The sequence below is a fragment of the Cyprinus carpio genome, chromosome B25 (genome assembly GCF_018340385.1).
Source record: "Cyprinus carpio isolate SPL01 chromosome B25, ASM1834038v1, whole genome shotgun sequence".
NCBI classification, from domain to species: Eukaryota; Metazoa; Chordata; class Actinopteri; order Cypriniformes; family Cyprinidae; genus Cyprinus; species Cyprinus carpio.
Window position 1 is genome coordinate 361,598 of NC_056621.1, and position 21,696 is coordinate 383,293.

Consider the following 21,696-nt stretch of genomic DNA (forward strand, 5'->3'; position numbering starts at 1 on the left):
TGTGTGTGTTTATTCATCCTGGGATCCAGAATGATTTCATATTGTGTTAATAATGTAGGATAATAACCTGAATAATCCTTCACTGTATGCTTTCGTCTCTGTGTCACTGTGTCTGTTCACACAGGTTGGTAAATTCTTCGGGGAAAGAACGATCTGTCATGGCTAGATTTACTAAAATCGGGCCTGTTTAAAAGGTACACTGGTCTCCTCAGAGACTGTTTTTTCATTATATAAATAATAAGTGTTTTTTTTTTTTCTTTAGTGATATTCCATTTATAGTTTGGTGGTACTTTCAAAATCTGATCATAAAGTAATGCCGGTATATTGTCCTACAAGGTGACTCTGTATGACTACCAGGCCAATGTGTAAGAACGCCCTCCTCACACTATGGAGCTCGTCCACTGCTCAGCGTATGTACCACTAGGCATCTAATCAGCGGGAAACTCATCCTTATAGTGCATAATGCAGTCCTTTAATTGTACTGTACCACTGTTGACAATCCACTTCTGTTCACCTCACCGGGCCTTTTTCTATGGTCTGCTGGCATTAGTTAAAGTGGTTCTTACTCACCATTTTTTGTGATGTAAGTACTGTTTGAGGTTTGTGAAACCAGGAGGGAACATGACGCGTTTTTTTTTATTTTGAGATGTAATTTGATTTGCCCAGCAAAAATGTATCCCCTCGATTTTAAACTTGCGGTTTCTTCTGTTGGAGTTCAACCATCTGTGGTCTTTGTCATAATGACTATGTTGTGGAAGGTAAGTTAGGAAGTTACAAGGATGTAACTTTTTTCCGTTTTTTGTTCAAACTTCAGAGAATCCACAAAACACCCAGGCCTGTAAACCTCATCCGTCCATCCTCAGTTATACTGTTTTGGGATAATTTAATGTATCATTTTATGTAGTGTCAGTCTCTATTTCGTTCATTTTTTCCATTTCCATTGTTCACTCATTTGGCCTGTAGTTGTTTCTCATTGACAACTGTTTCAGCTAGCGCTGGGTTTTCACGCATGTAAGTCTCCACATGTGTCCATGTGCGCAAATGTCCTTCATCTAGTTTTGTGCTTTTTTAGTAGGAGCCAGGACCCACATTAATCCTAATAATTTGTGAAGCTAATGAAATTACTTAGTTTATCTCTGTAGTGACTTTTAGCATAGATCTAGGTTTTCTATGGTGTTCTTGACAAAATAATTAGTCTAGACTGCAAACTTTAGAATATCCTGATTTTAGTATCACAATGAACTCTCCACAACACAAAAGAAACAAGCTGCAACACAATGCAATTAACACAAAACAATAGAAACAAACGTGACAGAACAAAATTAGCACAACACAACGGAAACAAGCCACAACACAACAAAATTTACACAGCACAATGGAAACAAACGCAACACAACAAAATTAGCACAACACAACATGGAAACAAGTCACAACACAACAGAAACAAAGGCAACACAATGGAAACAAATCACAACACAATGGAAACAAACGCCACACAACGGAAACAAGCCCCAACACAATGGAAAAAAACACCACACAACAGAAACAAGTTCCACAACACGATGGGAAACAAACTCAAAACAATGGCAAACAAGGATGCAACACAATGGAAAACAAGTCACAACACATGGAAACAAACGCCACACAACGGAAACAAGCCCCAACACAATGGAAAAAAACACAACACAACAGAAACAAATAACAACACAATGGCAACAAGCCCCAACACAATGGAAACAAAAACAAAAAAAAAATGAAACAAAAAACAAAACAATGGAAAAAAGTTGCAACACAATAGAAACAAACCACAAAACAATGAAATTTGCACAATACAATGGAAACAAGCCACAATACAACAGAAACAAGTCGCAATACACCAAAATTAACACAACACAAGGGAAACAAGTAACAACACAATGGAAACAAATCGCAACAACAGAAACAAGCCACAAAACAACTAAATTTTGCCAAGCAAACACAACAGAAACATTAGGCAACACAATGGAAAACAAGTCGCACCAACACACAACAAAATTTGTCCTATGCCAGTGTTTTTGTGGCAATTTTGTTGTGTTGCTGCTCTACTGGACACCATATTTTATCAGAGATCGCTTAAACGGTTGTCTAATACATTTGTATTGCTTAACAAAGTGATTGACTGATTTACTGGGCCCATACCCGACCAAAAAGGGTTTTTTGAAATGACGGTTAGATGTGAAAGGCCTCCAAGAATTTGATCAAAATATTAAGGCAGTACAAATATATTATGCACACTATGTATTTTATATCCTAAAGGCAACAGTTTTAAAATCAGAAAGATATATCTATAAAATTATTAAAAATAGATATTTCTAAAAGTATAGAAAAGAGTTTGGTAAATATTAGAACCCCCCATGGTCTGTCTAAATTTAGAACATACGTGTATTTTTTTCTTCCATATATATGTATGAAATATTATTTTTTCATATATCTATATACTATATATATATCTATATATCTCTATATCTATATAGATATATATAATCTAGCCTGAAACATCTAATAATAACACATTTTTTTCCCAATTTAAGTGGGCGTTTAGATTCAATATTAGTTTACCAACACCAGCTGAAAAACCTCTGGATTACAGCCTGCTGAAGCTGTGTTCTATCGGTTATAATGAAAAAGCTTGTCCTCTCCATCACACAGACAGAATAAGGGTGGAACTAATGCAGCCTTTTAACACAGAGTATCCCGGCTTCATGTACGACACTTTCCATCAGAGAGACGCAACAGCAGCAGCACATGTGGCCCGTTGTCAGAAGTAAGCCATCAGTCACCGTTCTTTCAGATTGGTGTATTTGTGCCCGTAACACTATTTCAAGTCTCTCTCTTTCTCTGTCATGGTTTCAGGATGGTTTGTTTTACAGCAGGTTCCTAACAGTAACCTGGTCATGCTGGTGGTTCCAGCAGTCAGACCTGCGAATGCTCCCAAAAGCCGACAGTACGCTCCCATTAAGACACTCGCACCCAAAGAGTTCAAACATATATCCTTCCATGATGATGAGTTTTCCTTGTATTTGGTTAAATTTTTGTGAAACTGTGAGGTATCTTAACGCCTGTTGAACATAACGCCACAGTTAAGTGCAACAGGAATGAAATCTCATAAGAATTCGCAGGTAGCCCAGAGTCCTTGTCAACCAGATACCATCATCATGTAGCCACCACAATCATACAGTGCATGAACAGGTGTGTGATATATATGACATAATTTTAACTTAAATGGACTTTTTGGTTGTATTTTTGTTCTTACAGGAAAATGCCAAAGATTGTGGTGGAGTGCATGTGGGATAAGCAGTATTCTCTCCACCTTTCTCTGCTTCATATGTTTGGCCACTTCAGTTGGCTCTCCACTGAATACCAGAATAATACCCCTTCTGCCCATGACCGCTGGCTAAACAGTGTACCCAGGGACCCCACACAGGACCCTTGGATGGTCAACTATGGATTCAGAATTCAATCAAAAAACAGTTTATAACTATTAGTATTTGTTATTATATTTAAAAGGGATAGTTCACCCCCCAGTGGAAAGTGGAATGACAGGAGGGTGAGTAAATGATGACAGATATATATTTTTTTTTTATGTTAGTTTGTTTTTATGAACTGTCCCTTTAATTTGCATCATTCACTTAGTGTCTGCCCCCTATTGGAACTCAATATGACACTGGCACCAGATCTTATTTTTCTCAGTGGCAGCTAAAGCCCGAGATATAATCTTAGATTGTCTCCTGTGGACTTGATGTTATACATCAGATTCTGGCATTGTCTTAATTTTTTTTTATTTTTGGATTTCGATGATGTTTCGAACGCAAATATAGAGCACTCTTTATTTTCATGATGGTTACTACTAAATTTACTAATTAAAGCCACAATTTAAGTACCACCAGTTTTCAGAAACTCTGTAATGAAAAGCATTTCATATGTTGTGTGAGAAGGATACAGTTTAATCATTTTTTTAAAACTTATAAATGTGTGTATTTTAGTATCGGTAAACTTATTGATCCAAGACCAATAGTCTTTAAATATGGCTTGGCAGTGGTTGAGAAATGTTTTGTGAAAGACAAATAGTGAAAGACGATGGAATTACTCAGTGTTTGTATGATTAAAAGTGCAGAAAGTGTGAACAATTTTTTATTTGAACGTTTTGCTGAAATTTGTGTTTATATACAAATAAATACTATATATATATGAATAAATATATATTATAAGAGTAATATAAGTAGAATTAGCTGAATTAGTGAAACTCTGTAAGCCCACTTATTTTTTTTTTTATATAAACACACTGGTTTATTTTTGTATTATTTTTTTTAACTCTACAAGGGCCATTAATTAAAAAAATTAAAATATTAATTTTATATATATATATATGATATATATATATATAGTATATACTTATAAACACACACACATTCAACTGCTGATTTTATTTTAAACTTTTTTATTTTCAATTTTGAATTGATTATATATATTGACTTGATTAATAAAACTGTCAATTTTAGATTATTTAATTTTGTATTAATATTTGTTGACTCTTTTTGTTATATATAAATATGTAGAATTGTATTATATTTGTTATATTATATTATTCACAAAAATATATAGAATTTAATAGTAACTATATATGACACAAAAAGAGACAGCATAATAAAGGCCATAAACTTATTTATTGAACCACTGACTTGCTCTGACAATCAAATAAATATGACAATAAGAGCACTGATGTCCAATATATTCCCCTCTGAAATGCCATAACTTTAAAATGGGCGACTGATACAAATCGTTTTGGACAATTTTCTTCTTCTTTTCGCGGGTTCACCAAACTCTGAGAAATTAGCCAACATTCATTTGCAGATTACTTTGCAGCGCTGGAAATGGAATCGTAGGAATATCCTTGTATCACAAGAACAAAGTGACAGGAAATGCTAACTTTGTTCTAAAACGGGACCTCGTTTATCACAGGAACCGGATTCCATCCCCAAACTGCACTCCATCACATATCCTAAGAGACAAACACATCGGTACATTTACAAATTTATAATAGTAGAAGAATAACACAATCACATTAAAAGTGTAATCACATGTGTATTTGTGATTGACTGTATGAGTGTCTGTGACTGTCTACCTGTCTCCGCTCTGGACACCCATGGGAATGCAATAGTTGAGCTCCAGCCGAGCGTGTGTCCCTAGAGGACGCAACACAATTACCCGCTCCATAATACCAGCGGATACCATTCGGCAGCTTGCTCAGGTGCGCCGGGGTATCCTTCCCCTAGTGGATGATGTCATTATAGGTCAACAAATGTAGCAAAACATAGAGAAAAATAAAACCATTGCAGCTTTCTTTATCTCACCATAGTTGAGGTTACACAGGTTTCCGGCATTGAGAAAGAAATGTGTCCTGAAAAGGTCTCCGAAGCCGCCTCTACCTGGCCTGAATGGGAGAGGGGTGTACAGATGAAGCCCTCGGCATCCAATAGCCTCCCCACCGAGGTAACTCACCTGTCATCAAAGTGAGAAAACAAACCTAATAGTGAATATTGAGATACTGAGCTTCACTGTCGGAGTCAGGTACCTTCACTCTGAGGGCCGATGCTGTACATGCTGAAGCCCCTTACACTGGTCGGACCACCCAGATAAAACCTAAACACACATTTAAATACAAAAATAGCTTTACCCTTGTGTGTTTTGTGGGTTATTTTTTACCAATGAAAAAGAGGGAATTCACTAACCCGTTCAGCGCATACGGAGGGTTTGTCTCCAAGAGGCAGCAACATACCTCCCACAGAGAGGTAGAGAGCACCTTTTCGTTGAAATAAAATAAAATTAAACTTATTTTCAGTGCAGAAAGTGTGTACAAGCTTGTATTTGAACATTGTTAATGTAATTTTTATTATTTTAATTTTGTATTAATAATTATATATCGACTCTTGTTATCCCAGATTAGTTTGCCAAGGAAACATTTCTAATTTTAATTTTTTTAGGGTGAAGGATTAAAATAACTAAAACTAAAGAGAGTCCTCTGAAAGTGCTTAAAACATCAACAAACTATGTTGTTAGTAACTAAAACTATGACTAATAAAAAACATTTATGTTAATTGTAAAAATGTTTTTTGAATTAAAATAAAATATTCCAAATCTATATATATTTTCAGTTAGTTGCCATTTCTAATTTGAGTTTAGTTCAAGCTGGAGTCCCGCAACTACTCAAATTTGAGTAAGTACTATAAATAATACCTTAATGCATACTGAAATAACACTGGCAATAAAGCAGCTCACAGAGTCCCAGAACAGAGTCTTGTTGAGCTGAATTTCAAAGTCTTCCTTCAGGAAACGGACATCTCCTCCAGTGTAACCTGCCAGTTCCTAACAGACCATAAAAATTAAGTAAACAATGACAGTATCTGATAAACTATTTCTTACAAAGACAACAATTGATTCAAACAAACCTGGTTGATCTTCAATAAGGCACCTTTCCTTGGAAGAATGGTAGAATTGCGTGTGTCGATGACCATTGTGTGCTGTGGGGAAAATATCCTATATTAAAAAATCAGATATCAATGACTGTAATAACAAGTTTCAGAGAAGAAACATACAGAAAGTGAGGACTTCAGGGAATGGCCACTCTCCTCCCTGACAGCGAAGGAGGCCGTACGGGCCAAACAGCCCGCAGCTCTCTCCACACGCCCTCCCACTTCAAAGTGTGATGTGTCCCCCAGATGGGAACTGGTGATTATAGACCAAACAATCCATAAATAATTAGATAATATCTTATACATATAGTAAAACTTTTGACGTTATGGGCCAGATTTACTAAACAGGAAAATTAGCACCCTTCCAAAACAGGACGATGGGCGTGGAAATCTCTGCAGGGGATTTACTAACAATTGCGCAAATTAAAGAACATAGATGCATCGCATCTCATTTTACATATCAAACCAACGCAATATACCAAAGCGCAGCACAAATAAGCAGAGCCGATACTCATCTGGTGCGGATAGCTTGAGACATGCTTTTTTGGGCAGTAAATAATGGTGCAAATACCATTAATTTGAAGAGCGCAAACTTTAGTAAATCGCGTTGCGTGATTCATTTTAATACTGTCCTCCCATAAATTTTGCGTCTGAAAGGGAAACTCCTATAAATGCATATTCAATAAGTTCAGGCGCAACAATAACGCACACCTTTTTGGCGCTAATTCTTCACTGCGCGTGTTTAGTAAATCCTGACAGTACTGTTTTAACCCCAAAAGATGGTTTGTGCTGACACAAGCTGTTAGTAAATCTGGCCCTATATCTACTAAAACTAAATTATTTATGATAATTAAAAAAAAAAAAAATACAAATTTAAATAAATAATTGTAATTTTATTAAAAATAATTTTAATAAAATAAATCCTTTACGCTGAACTCTGTGGAGACCCCTCGGTCCGTTTCTCTGAGTGAGCTCCATGGGAACTGCCCGTGACTTTATACAAGTTATGGAGAAGCTGAAGAGTGAGTGAGTGTCAAATATAAAACCTGGGAAAACCAGTTCACAACATTCACAAATAACCACTGAAACATGATTACTATAAATCTAGTAATCACAGCTATACTGTACATATAAACAATTCTGTCAATATTTCAAAAGGTTGATGAATTTTTAGGTAAGGTTTGGGTAGGACATATTGTGAATACGCTTTAGTTGTCATTGCCATGAGCAATGATTGCTAGTTGCTTATTCTAGATATTAACTGGACAAAAATATATATTTTTTGTTTGTTTGGCCCAGACGAGATACATTTTAAAATGTTTACAGTGTTTAGTCAAGTAAACTATGTTTTTTTTTTTTTAACCCTTAATGAATATTATGTCAAGTTTGTTTACTAATGAGAAATGAACTCAACTTTAATGACTAACTAGACATTTTTAACAAATCAAAGTGTAATTTTTTAAAAATAGAATCTTCACCACCAGGCCAAGAAACATACTTGCGCTCAAAATGTCCAGGCTGGGGCTTGAAGAATGACAAGCCATATGAGGTTTCCTTAGTCCCATAAGAGAACTGGAAGGTCAGCTTCTCTGCACGGCCAAAACATTGGGCAATTTCAGACCACAGCACCTGAAACGAGAACCAGAACAACACTTCTATGAATAATTTCGGTTTCTCAATGTAGACACACAGCTAACAGTGATGATGCAGGAGTCAGTAGCTCACCATGCTTCCCTCGTTGTTCCCAACCATGGTGTTGTAACTTCCCGTCATTCTTCTCAGCTCCTTCACCTCGAATGTCACATCTAGTCCATTTGGCAGCGCATCAGCACCTGATGTTTTCAGAGGAATTCAGACTTTGATGCATCACTTTGATTATTGGTTATTTACCACTATTTGTTTGCTTATTTCTCGTACCTTCAGCAGTGTCAATGACAACTTCCACATTTCTGAATATCCCCAGACGCAAAAGTTTCTGTCTGGCCTCATGGGACTTCTTCATTACCTGTAACATAATTATAAAGAATAATTTAGATAATAGTTTAAATCTAGTGAAAAAAAAATGTAATACAATTTTAATAGTGTAATTTATCCACAAGCAGCATGATACTCACATCAATCAAGTTTTTGGCACGGAAAACATCTGCAATCTCATATGTTAAAATGTCTTCCTTCGTTCTTCCAAGACCATCGATGTGCACATGCTGTACTACGACCTAAATGATTGAAATACATATGAAAACACCAAATATGCCTGGTACAAAACCACATTTATGTACAAGCAGTGGGATCGAAAAAATCACATAAATCCCATCTCACATCTTTATTTTCCAGAACTTCCTGTTTCTCTTCATGCTCTGGTTCTCCCAGGTCCATGTCATCTGCTTGAACCCCCAGCTCAGGTCCTTGCATAGGAAGGGGGTCCAGACTCTGGCTCAACAGATATGTAGAAGTGAGTGAGTTATAGTTTTTTTAGATCTATTATGTTTATTAAGCATGCTCAGTATTGTTATGACAGCACTGACGTTAGTTTGTTAATATCCAATGCTATACGAGTGAGCATTATATGTGTCGAGATGTGTAAGATGATTTATTATCATATTGACAGTTAATCTGGATTAATGTGGGTAACGTTACTAAACGTCACCCTGAACTCAGCCTGTCATTCAAAGACTCTGTTCAGAGGTCATGCCTTTAGCTTCTCCATCAGCTCTGGAAAAATACGCTTACCCTGGCATGGCACGTCCCCATGTTTAAGAAAACTATTTACATTCAAATGTCCCTAATATTATAATAAACACAGTTCAGTTTAATACAGAACAATCCGCGGGTCTGTCTCTGGCACACTACAAACAATCTCCGGGTGGCCGCCATGACACTTGGTAACCACGCCCCTTGGGAATGATGATTGGCGCAGAGGGGGACAGAACAAACTACGTCATGCTCGTCACTATTTTCCTTAAAAAATATGGAGACAAATTGCAGTTTAAGTTACATTTCATACGACTTTCAACACTCTTTATCCCTCGGTCCTATCGTTTTTTTAAAATATTTTGTGAGTTTATATTCGCCTTTTTCAGTAGAACATTGTGGACAACCTGATTGCTAATTGGTTAAGCGTTCCAGGCAGGCGGAGCCACACTTCTGATTTTGATTGACAGCCATTTGCCAGACCATATCCATGGGAACAGCAAAGCGTCCTCGACTGGCTGCAGACTCAGAGGTGTTGTGCTCAAGTTTTTAATTTGAACAGCGACAGTGTAAATACGATTTAACACAAGAATGCGTCCGAGGTCCGCTGTGGAGAGCTGGGTAGTATAAAGACACTTTTACTAATATAATTCTGATTGAAAACCTTGCCAGGTGTAAACTGCCAAGGAAACAGTATTTCTTAAGACGCTACTGGTCCTTTAAATCTTTAAAAAAACCGTTTTAAAAGTTTCAAATAAGTTGAAACTTTGTATATTGGAGACTTACATTTCAATATATTATCATAAACATAATAGATTATATCATAATTTTAAAAAATGACAAAGGAAACAACCAATGCAGTATTTCAAAAAAGCTGTTTAACAAAAAGTGTATATATGGTTACATTCAGGTGTCACCTTCCGCACAGAGGCCTCAAATATCGAGCCATATAGATCTGAGGCCTATGACACAAGGGCTCGCCATCATCCCCAGAGCTAAGAGTGCGTCTCGGTCTCTCCTCAGGGATTTCTCAAGGAGGAACACAATCAAGTCTGACTCTGGTATGCTGTTTATTTTCTTGGCAATGGTGGAAAAGCATGTTTGTTGAGGAGATACCTTATTTTATTACTTGTTCTTGACAGCCTCCTCCGTGCAGTCGGTGGCAGACGAGAGTCTTTCTTTGGTGGACATTGAGAACCTACTCTTTGGAGAGAGTCAAGGACAAAAAAGAGGACTTGCAGGCTGCTTTCGAAGCCTTTGACCAGGAAGGCAACAAAGCTGTCACCAAAGGAGAGTTCAGGCGTGTAATCGAGGGGTTTCTTGTTCCACTCACTGAATCTCAGTTTGAGGGTCTGTTGGCAAAGGTGTTTTCATTTAGAATTACAAAAGTCACCCACACTTCCTTCAGTGCACTTCCTGTAATGTTATATTGTGGTACTTCACTCTTAAAAACAAAAAAAAGGTGTGTCACGATGCCATAGAAGAAACTTTTTTGTCTAAATGGTTCTATAAAGAACCTTTCTGTTTCACAAAAGGTTCTTTGTGGCCAAAAAAGGTTCTTCAGATTATAAAAACGTAAGAAAGAGATGTTTCTTTAAAGAACCTTTGACTGAATGGTTCTTTGTGGAACCAAAAATGGTTCTTCTATGGCATCGATGTGAAGAACCTTTTAAGCACCTTTATTTTTAAGAGTGTTAAGCTGTGATTTTTTTTTTATAGTATATGTTTAATATTTTCACTCATTTCAACATCATTAAAATATCTTCATTAGGTTGACTTAAGAGAAAATGGAACAATTTCTTACATGGAGTTTCTCAGAAGATACTGCAAAATGTCCTCTGCAGTAGGCAGGTAATGTATGTTTTTGAGGATGTTTTCTCAATTATTAGATTTCCTTCACACTACATTTTAAAACGTTTGGGGTTACTAAGATAAAAGAATTCTCTTATGCACACCCATGCTATTTGATCAAACATACTGTAAAACTAACAATAATGTGAAATATTACGACTGTTTTCTAGTTCATTATATTTTCCTGTGATGCAAAGCTGAATTTTCAGCAGCCAATACTCCACAGTTACATGATCCTTGAGAGATCATTCTAATATTCTGATTTAGTGCTCAAAAACATTTAATATAAATATCATGGTTAAAACAGGATAAATGTTTTTCACTGTCACTTCTGTGTCCTTGCTGAATTAAAGTAATAATTTCTTTAAATATATATATATATATATCTAACGGACCTCAAAGTTACGAACTGTGTATAATATTTCTTCATATATACGACATATAATTTCTTAACAGAAACAGTAGTGGAAGTTACAGAAACTCGTCACTTGGAGAACTACAGTGTCGTCTGAAAGATAAGGTGTAGAGTATAGCATGTTTTGAATATTATATAAATACTTACCTGTTGAAGTTATTGTGTAACATCCATGATCCTCATCATTTCAGATTGGAGGCAATTTGAAAAACATCAGCAGGGCTTTTCGGCTGTTTTGACTACAACAGCGATGGGCAGATACAGCAACACGAGCTGCGTAAAGTCCTCGAGGGATACTGCTTTCCCATGAGTCAGCTGGAATTCCACAGGTCCCGGTTTTTTCAATTTAATGGAACTCTCCTGAAGTATTATTGTTTTTTTCCTGAAAGCTATGTTTTTTGTGTTTATGTCTTCTCTTTTAGACTATGGTCACATTACAGCGTGAATAATTCTGACACAATATCTTACAAGGAGTTTCTTGAGAAGCTTGGTGTTGACTGTGAAAACGATAGAAAAAGTGCACCAGATTCTATACAACTGGGGTAAAGTTATATGAAATAAATGATGCAATATGATAAGATAGTAATAAAATAATTATCAGTTAAATAGTCTGATTTACACATGCTTTCAGCACTGAATTGGGACACTGTCAGTCGTTTCTACAACAAGACCTAAAAGTAAGACAAGCGTAAGGGCTTTCTCAAGCAAATCCAGGGGCAATGTCAACATGGATGAAGTCCAGACAAGGTTTTTGAGCAAAGTGAGTATGACAGAGATCTTTTTTTTATCTAAAAATATAAGAATTTCAATTTTTTTAAAAAAAAGTTCTGTTTTGACTTACAGATAAAGAAGAATTACAGCCTTGTTGAAAAAGCTCTGCAGGCATTTGACATCACAGACAGTGGATTTGTCTCTCAAGAGGATCTCAGATCTGTCCTCAGTAATTTCCTCTTCCCCATGGATGATAATATCTTCAGGGAGTTATTGAATAGGTATGAGATATCAACATATCGTTTATGAACCTCCCTGAAAGCAATTCTGAAATTCATCTAGTGTTTACTGTCACAGATTTGGAGTGAGCAGCACAGACCCTCTGCAATGGAGAATATTTCTTGGATTGTTCAAAGACGACATAGCTGTACAGTAAGTTGGCCATAAAGTTCTTGTTAGTCTCCTATAAATATTGAAGGATTCTGTGCATGCAGAAGTATCTTCGATTATGCATATATTTTAATGCCTCAATCAGGAAAGATTCTGTTCCAGCAACTCCAGACACATGCAGTATTGAAGCAATTCTACTAAACTTACGTCAGCATGTTTTTGATAATCAGCCTCTTCTGACAGAAACCTTTCTGGACTTTGATAAAGTAAGTTCTGAGACTAGATAATCAAAAGTTGTAAATTGATGCACTTCAAATCACAGCTATTCATAATGATAACTGTTTCTTTTTTCTGCAGAACAGAACAGGGTTTATCAGTAGAGATGAACTATGCAGGGCTCTGAGGAGCCTGAACTTTCCATCTCAGCGATGAGCAGTTCAGCGCTCTTGCTGTATTCTTGGATGTGGAACATACAGATGCCATAAATTATCAACAATTCCTGGACTTCCTCTATCACCAAAGACCAGTCATGGTCATTATTACCTTTGCAGTACTATAATATCATGGTCACATTTTACCTTAAAAGTTAGAAAAATGAGAGAGAGAGAGAAAAAAGAAATATTACATGAAGTGAATAAATTTTAATATTAGAACCTTTAAGATTTTTTTGCATTGTGACATTATTTTCAGGAGATTCAAGCTCATTTTACCCATTTCTCATTACTGCAATATGCAATTTGTCATTACTGAAAAAGGTACATTTTTGAACTGTCATAGATAAAAAGAAAAGAAAGAAAAGAAATTACAAAAAAAAAAAACATTACAATATAAATTATATATTACAATAATAAAAGTCATTACAAAATGATTAAGCCAATAATTACGGTAAGACAATACCGAAATTAGGAGAGTCCAAAACTTTACTATATTTATTTATACAAAATATGACTTATTATTTTTCTTGACAGGTTTTGCCTATACAGTATATGGGTTATTTGCAAATTTAAAATGTTTCAACCTATAAAAACTGTTTTGTGAATTTATTCCAGGAGACAGCAAAGCTCAATAAAAAGGTTTCAGAACAGTTAAACCCATTGCCATCCACAGCAACGACAACAAAGAATGCTGTAAGTAACCTTCAGAGTTTTTTATTTTTACAATTTTACAGTATTCTATTTTTATATATTAAGCTCAAAATTCAGTCTTAGAAAATATATCTAAGGTTTATAAATAAATAAGTCCATGAATCACTTATCAATCCTAGTTCTATCACACACATGATTTTGTCTCTCTACAGGTGGAACAGATTCTTAAGGAGAAGCTCTCTGAGAACTATGACATGCTGATCGAATCTATCATCAACACAACCCAAAACCAGAGAGACACCATCCCCTCAGAAGACCTTGGGAGATTGATCCGACAACACGGACTGCCGCTGTCTGAGCGCCACTTCAGCAAGTGAGTCTCACTTCTCTGCCCTCAGCCTTACCTCTGGATACTGACTAATTCCCTCTGTTTTCTCTCAAAGGCTTTGTGAACCATTCTTGGAGGGTGGAAATGTGAACTACACGCTATTTCTGAAGAGCTTGGGTGTTTCAGAGAAGATTGAGAGCCGCCTCAGTATCACTGAGAGGTTTGTATGTTCAATAATAAGCATGAGAAGTGATACGTGGAACTCAGATAAATGTTTTTTTGTTTTAATATAGAGAGGAAAAGGCACATGAAGCCTCCATAATGAACTTAAAAGCACAAGCAGTGAAGGATGTTGTCCTGAGGAAACTCAAGGACAGGCTTCAGAGACGCGGGATGTCCCTTCAGGACTATCTGGTGTCCAAAAGGAAAAGCATGACAGTAGCGCTTACTCTGAGAGATTTCTGTAAGGTGCGTTATGAGATCAGGTCAGAAAGTCTTAACTGTAATTCTGATCATGTGAAGGCAACATTCAAGCAGTGTCTTAAGCGTTCAGTTCTTTACATTGATTCATGTCACTCTTGCTTTTAGATTCTGGATGACTGTGGTATTTTCCTGGAAGGACCCCAGCTTCAGATGCTTATCGAGTCTCTTGGTTTTAATTTGGGTTCGATTTCTGTCACTGACTTTGTGGCCAAATTTGAAGGTTTGATTTTTCTCAACACACAATCCGTTTTCTTAACACAAACATATGGCACAAAACATAATCGATCAATTTCTCTTCTACACAGAAGTTACAATACCAGAAAAGGACGAAGAAAGACAGACAAAGAATGTACAAACGTCCACTCTTTTGACTGCAGAGGACTGTCTAGCTCAACTTAAAAAGAGGATCGAGGAATATCATGGGGTATCAAAGCAAAATATATTTTTTAATTATTTACTAATTTACTGCTAAAAAAGTGTCTATATACAATACATTGTAGGCCACTCTATATTTAGTCCTTCTCATTGTATCAACAAATAGTGCATTTTTTAAAAGGCTCTAAATGCATAAAAACAACACTTAATAAATCCCACTGCTTCAGACATCTTTACCTCGCTCTTGTTTGCAGGATGCTCTGACCGCTTTCCGTCTCATGGACAAGAACCGAGATGGAGTGGTGAATCGGAATGACTTCAGGGCTCTGTTTGACAGCCTGATGTTTGTAACCACAGAGAAGGAGTATCAGAGACTGCTTGACCTGTTGGGCCTTACGCCTGGCTGCACACTCAACTACGCTGAGTTCTACAACAAAGTTCACTCTGGCAGCAAGACGAAATCACATCACCACGATAACACCTCGTAAAAAACACTCCTCTGGAAGTAATATTTATATTTATCCTAGCTGTTTTTTATAACAGAAATCTTCTTTTTTTTTTCAGAGGAGATGGATACCTTGACACTGCATGTGACCAATTTCATGGCTATTTGGCATCCACTGCACAGAAAAGACCTTCTGAGCTCTCAAAGGTAATCTACATCCAGTCCTAGTCACTTTTTTCAACTATATGGCAGTTGTCTTGAACATACACTTACACCTAGTGGCCTGGATGTATTGGAGAAGAAATACATTATTAGCAGGCAGCCCATGTTTATAGCAAGATGTGTTTTTTTTATTAAGATAAACTGAAAAGTATTTGACCGGTCATGTGATCTCAAAATTATGGCTTCCATGAGGAAACCTTCTACATGTACAAATGTTTTAATGAGGAATTACACATACTTTTTACATAACAATTTGTGTTGGCAGGCCTTTTGTCAGTTGGGTGACGATGTTAAAAAGCATCATGACCAAAAATGGTCTAAAGCAGCTACTTTTTAAATACTACATGCCCATCACACCAAACGAGTTTGAAAAACTCTGGGACAGGTAAGCAACACTGATATTTCAAGGAGTGTATGTGTTCTTCAGTGCATTTGATATTTGAACCACAATCAATATAAAGCATGATGTTAACTAAAATATATATCTGGCAAGCATTCAGAAAATTTCAAATGTCTGATATCTGCTGGAAATAAAACTAAAAACTCTTCTTTTCACTTCACAGATATGATGAAGAGGGGAAGGGCTTTGTCCACTCAGACAGAGTTTTTAAGTAAGCTTAAAATCACATCAGATGAAGACAGCCAATCAGACGCTTTACAAGAACAGCTCACCGAGAGGGTGATTTCCACACCTGACCTGGAAGTTATGCTACAAAATCTTAGGTGAAAATTATCTCTGTATCAACTGACAAATGTAAAAGTGGATGAAAATATTCTCCTCATGCATATGTTGTTACATGGAACTATCTGTGTTTGAAGGAAGTGGATTGGGAATGACTTTGAGAGAGTGAATGGAAGCCTTGTGATTCTGGATAAAAACAAAGATGGTCACGTTACCGTGACAGACCTGCTATCTCTCCTGCACAGACATGGATTTCGACTTCGAGAACAACAGCTCACACATCTACTGAACCTGTAACTCTCAATATCAGACATGTTCAGTTACTCAAAATATGGTCAGTGTTATGAGCTTCTGCATTGTATTTCCTTTTTTCTTTTTGTTTTTCAGCCTTGGCTTTGACGGCAGTCTGAAGGAGCTGCCATACCTTGATTTTCTAAAGCATATCACTGGACCTCCAGTTTCCAGCAGGTCTGCAGGTGAACCTCCTCAAGGTCCGACTGTGTGTTCTCCAGAACCAGTGGAGGATATAGAGGAGCTGAGCCCAGAAAAAACAATACAAAGAGTCAAGGAGCTGGTTACTGCCTCCTCAGATACTCTCTACAAGGTACTGACTGTTTATAAAGTACAGTATATTATGATTGCTATAGAGATGTTTTAACCTGGAATGTGCTGCAATTACAAAGCTGTGTAAAGTGTTTTTGTAAACACTACTGGACCAAAAGTGAGGAGTTGTTTTTTTTAAAGAAATTAATTTAATTATTTAGCAAGGAAAACTTTTAAAATCAAACCAACCCCAAACTGCTGCTGTACTTTGTTTTCTAGGCTTTCTCTGCATTTGATAAGACTGGAGATAGTATGATACCACAAACAAAGTTTCGACAAGTGCTGGACCATTTCTGTATGCGTCTCTCAGAAGTGCAGTTCAGGAAGTTGCTGTCGGAGCTCAGAATAAACGAAGGGGAGGAGATTATGGTTGACTGGAAGAAATTCCTCCAAGTCTTCAACCTCCACAAACAAGAGGTCCAAAGTTTTTTTATGGTTGAGTTTGTACTTTTTGCACAATATGAGGTTGTCAAAATTAAGAATGGTCTAAGTTGCATATGGTGAATTATAAAAAACACTATTTATTTCTTTAACTCCAACAGACAGCAGATGAATGGCTGAAGAAAATCCATAAGCTGTGCTTTCCTAATCAGCCCCGATCTTTAGTAATCAGTGACATTTTGAGACGGATACAGGAGGTTGTGTCAGCCCGCATATACACTATAACAAAGGAAATGGTAGACCTCGGACTACGCCAATATATAAACACGATCTCCAAAACTGACTTTAAGGCCATTTGTGATCGTCACTTCATGAGGCTCACCGACGAACAGGTAATTTCCAGTACCACATGAGTTTCTTTAATAGTTCCTTCAATAGCTTGAAAAACAACCAACTCTTTCAGTTTCAAGACCTGTGGAAAATGCTACCAGTTAATGGCTTTGGAAATCTGGAATATCGAGAATTCCTGAAAAAGTTCAGTGGAGAACCGCAAGGCCTGGAAAAGGTTGCTAAATCACTACCGGGTTCAGCAAGAGCAACGATGTAGAGAGACCAACGTCACTCAGACGCCCCAAAACAGCACCCTGTGCCTTTCGGCGCTCTGCGGTACATTTACTTCATATGCTAATATTGGTATACTTCTCCTTGTATTGGATTTTACAAGTTCCCTAATTTCTTTTGAATCCCACCATTCTTATCCACAGTCATCAGTGTCAGAGCAGCTTCAGAGACCCTCCACTGCGAGCAGAAGGTCCACACCACTGCTGAACTGTGAGGATGTGGAGATGAAGCTACGCTCCAAGATCCAGGACTGTTGGAGGCACATCCAGAGGAGATGCAGGCAGGCCGACCCTGAGAGGACCGGAGAGATAGATGTGGATGTATTCCTAGGTACATTGCTGAGGCCAGATATCTCTCCATTTAACAGTCACTGCACCTTTCAACCATATAAAAAGTCAAAACTAGGGAATTTTCCAAGATTAGAAAAGTAATTGAAATTAAAAAAAAAAATGTCATGTACATTTATATAGTGAATATATATATATTTTTTTAGCTGTGCTCAGATCTAAAATATTCTAGCTCTGACTTCACAAACATAATTGTTCTTTCAAATTGGCTATCTTCAATTAATCAGTAAAACCAGTACAGAAATAGGTCACAATGGGTTTGAATTCTAATTATTTTTATATAAATATAAATTTCTTAATGAAATAAACAAGCACACGCACACCGTACGAGGTGCAGGTCAGAAGACACCAAAATTGCATAGAGAGGACATAGAAACGCATACTTGCAAAAAAGCTTCTTTTTTTTATTCAACGTTTCGACGAAACTTTGTCAAGGTATGATTCCTTGCATGGTAAGGAGAGGTATAAGTAGACAGTTATTAACAGGTGTAAAAATATATTTATAAATAACATCATATAAAATAAATATATATATATATAAATGTAAATTTTTTGTTTTCTTTTTTATGTAATTTAATTTATATATTTATAATATAGAATATTATGTTTAACATTGCATGATATATATATTATATAATTATTGTAAAATTATAATAATGATTAATTATAAAATTATGCATTTTTAAAAACATGAGAAAGTCAAGGAATTATTTTGTCTAAATTATATTATTTTCTGAAAATTTATTAGCAAATGGGTCTGAATTATAATGATTTTTATATAATAATATAATAAAGTATAATTTTAATGTATTTTAATATAACAATATAAAATTACCTTTTATAACTTTTGTTATAATTTATATAATTCATGGAATATTTTTTTTCTGAATAAATTATTAGCAAATGACTGAATTAGGATGATGTTTATATTCTAAATAATATAAAATACAATATAATGTAATCTCTCTTTCTCTCTCTCCCTCTCTCTCTCTATATATATATATATTCATATACATATAAATGCATGAAATGTGTAAAATATAATGTATAATTTGTATAGTTATTATAAAATAATATAAAAATCAAAAGGACAATTATGAGAAAAATCATGGAATTTCATTGGCCAAAAAGTGGAAAGCTAATCATAATGTATTGCAATTGACAATGGAAACATCTCATTTTCCTGTTTGTGTGTGTGTGTGTGTGTATGCAGTAATTGTAGTTACTTTTATTTATATATTATATTTTATGATTGTCACATTGTTGTTTGAAAATTGTTATCAATTGTTTAAATTGATGTTGTGCAGAAATACTCCAGGGCCTCCATATTGAGCTGAGTCCACTTGAGTTTGAGCAGCTGGCTGTCAAATACGACATCAAAAACAGTGGACGTCTCTCTTATCCGGACTTCCTGCGGCACTTTGTGCTGATGTTCAGTCCTCAGGTCAACTCTGCATCGCACAGACTCAAACTGCAGCTCCCCAGGACACCAGTGAGTTCACTGCTGTCATTCTAAATAGGCCAGTATATTTGATGAATTGTGAATATAATCACGCATTTCTCCTTCAGATGAGTCCTGGCCCATTTAGTAGCCAGTGTGCTGAAGCCATGCTGAGAATCTCCAGGCCTATCCAGCTCTTCTGGAGGCAGATGAGGCACAAATTCATCGCATTTGACAAAGAGCGCACTGGAAAGATCTCTCTTCAGGACTTCAGAAAGGTACAAAGCACTGTTTTATACTTAACACTTTCAGTTCATGTCTTGTTTTTAATCATGCAACATTGTGCACGATTTGTTTTTTAGGTTCTGAGACAATACAGCGTGAATCCTGTCAGAGGAGGAATTCTTTCATTTCACTTCTTTTTTTGACAAGAACCTCTCAGGAAGGATTTCATACAATGATTTTCTGCGCATTTTCCTTAAATGAGTGCAGATTCATCTGTTTATTAGTTTGGAGTGTCATATTGCACTTCTTAAGCAACACTGATGTCACAGTTTTAAAAAAAAAATAAAAAAATAAACTGATTATTCTAATCCTTTATTTGTTGTTTTTATTCATACAGCAAGAGAATATGTTTATAATAGGAATTTTATGTAATTTAAATTTGACATTATATATTATAACTTTCATATTTTATATGTAATTCAATTAAAAATAAATTCTGAAAAAATTAATTGTATTATAATTAGTCGTATTTTCTTGCTGAAAAAAGAATTATGCAAGAATTTAATTATTTGGAGTAACCAGTATTTAGCAGTATTATGGCAGCAGTGTTTTGCTCACTAACACAATCAAGGCTTTCAAGATCACTAATGTTTTGACAAAAATATCACTCAATGATCACAGCAATGTCCTCACTATGCAATGTTGTTTTTCCAGTACATGACCTCTGCGATTGCAAAACTCTATTTCGCAATAGTAGAACGTTGCCAGATACTATCAGTGCTAATGACTGACCTTCATTTGGACTCGCTGTAATGTATCGCACTTGCACTGCATAACCTCAGGGATTCATATGCTGAAGAATATGCAGGAATCTTCTAAAGAATGGAATATCTCTTTTGCTGGCTGTGGATTTCTGATGGCTTACTACTGTGGAGTCTATAGCTGTTTATTTGAACGGGCCCCGTTTTTCTTAAGGGGTTTGAAGAAGATTTTGTGGGGCTTCATCTGGGCTCTCATGGGTGCAAATACTAGCATTGCCAAATGTCTCCAGGTATGTTTCAACAATATTATTTCTAGTTTAAAAACTTCCCACCCCCCCCCCCCCCCCCCCCCCCCAGTTTGTAAAAGACAACGAAAAAAAAGGTGTGTTGAAGGCATTTGTCATGAATCCAAATGACAAATCTTTAACATTCACAATAAATGATTAGTGAAATAGTAGTTTGTTGAAAATCTAAAAAGATTTCAGAAGACACATTAAACGGTAGAAAAACCCCATATTTAATTAATTCGATGACTATTACATTGATAAATATCGGTGATCCTAAGGAAATTCCATTTTTTTTTTTTTTTTTTTTTTTTTTCGAAAAGGCCCTCCTTTGACGCCAAATCCTGTGAAAATTTGCTGGAAATGTCTCGAGAGAGGCTCGGAAAGGCACTTGGGTGCTGTGCATCCCTTCTTCGACCTGCTGAAGATTAGTACGAAACTTCCTAAATCATGACTGCCTGAGGATGGCCCACCTACTCGCCAGTGGAGACTGTTTGTTGTCACTCACACGAGTGGCAGATGGGACAAAATGTGTTGGTGTCTGATGTTCGACAGTAAGAAAGATCTCATTCAGGTGAACTACACTTTTTTTGGGGGTTTTTTTCCTGCATTATGAATAGATAAGTGTTAAGAGGATTTATGGTTTACACTTTGCTCTCTGTCTGCAGGCTCTGATTTGGTAGCTGTGCTTTTATCCACTGTACTGTGGTGTGATACCGCCAAGATACATCAGGGAATAGTATGTAGCCAAACACAGCCGTTGGACTGTATATTTGGTGCTAACATTCGCAATAATAGTCAGTTTTTCATTCAATGTGCTCCCTTACTGATATTTTATAGCTTGAT

At 36.2% G+C, this 21,696-nt stretch overlaps 1 protein-coding gene and 1 pseudogene across 1 annotated transcript; one reads left to right on the forward strand and one right to left on the reverse strand.

Moving 5' to 3' along the window:
- Nucleotides 1–5,240: 5,240 nt before the first annotated feature.
- On the reverse strand, nucleotides 5,241–8,963 carry samm50 (SAMM50 sorting and assembly machinery component). Its single transcript, XM_042752780.1, is given in 12 exon segments — nucleotides 5,241–5,308; nucleotides 5,391–5,538; nucleotides 5,769–5,818; nucleotides 5,821–5,839; nucleotides 6,316–6,402; nucleotides 6,486–6,557; nucleotides 6,633–6,762; nucleotides 8,008–8,098; nucleotides 8,231–8,341; nucleotides 8,427–8,514; nucleotides 8,624–8,725; nucleotides 8,829–8,963. Coding segments are annotated over 12 exon segments (1,059 nt in total). The 5' UTR covers nucleotides 8,922–8,963.
- Nucleotides 8,964–9,785: 822 nt separating this feature from the next.
- Nucleotides 9,786–20,151, forward strand: LOC122142476 (annotated as a pseudogene).
- Nucleotides 20,152–21,696: the final 1,545 nt, after the last annotated feature.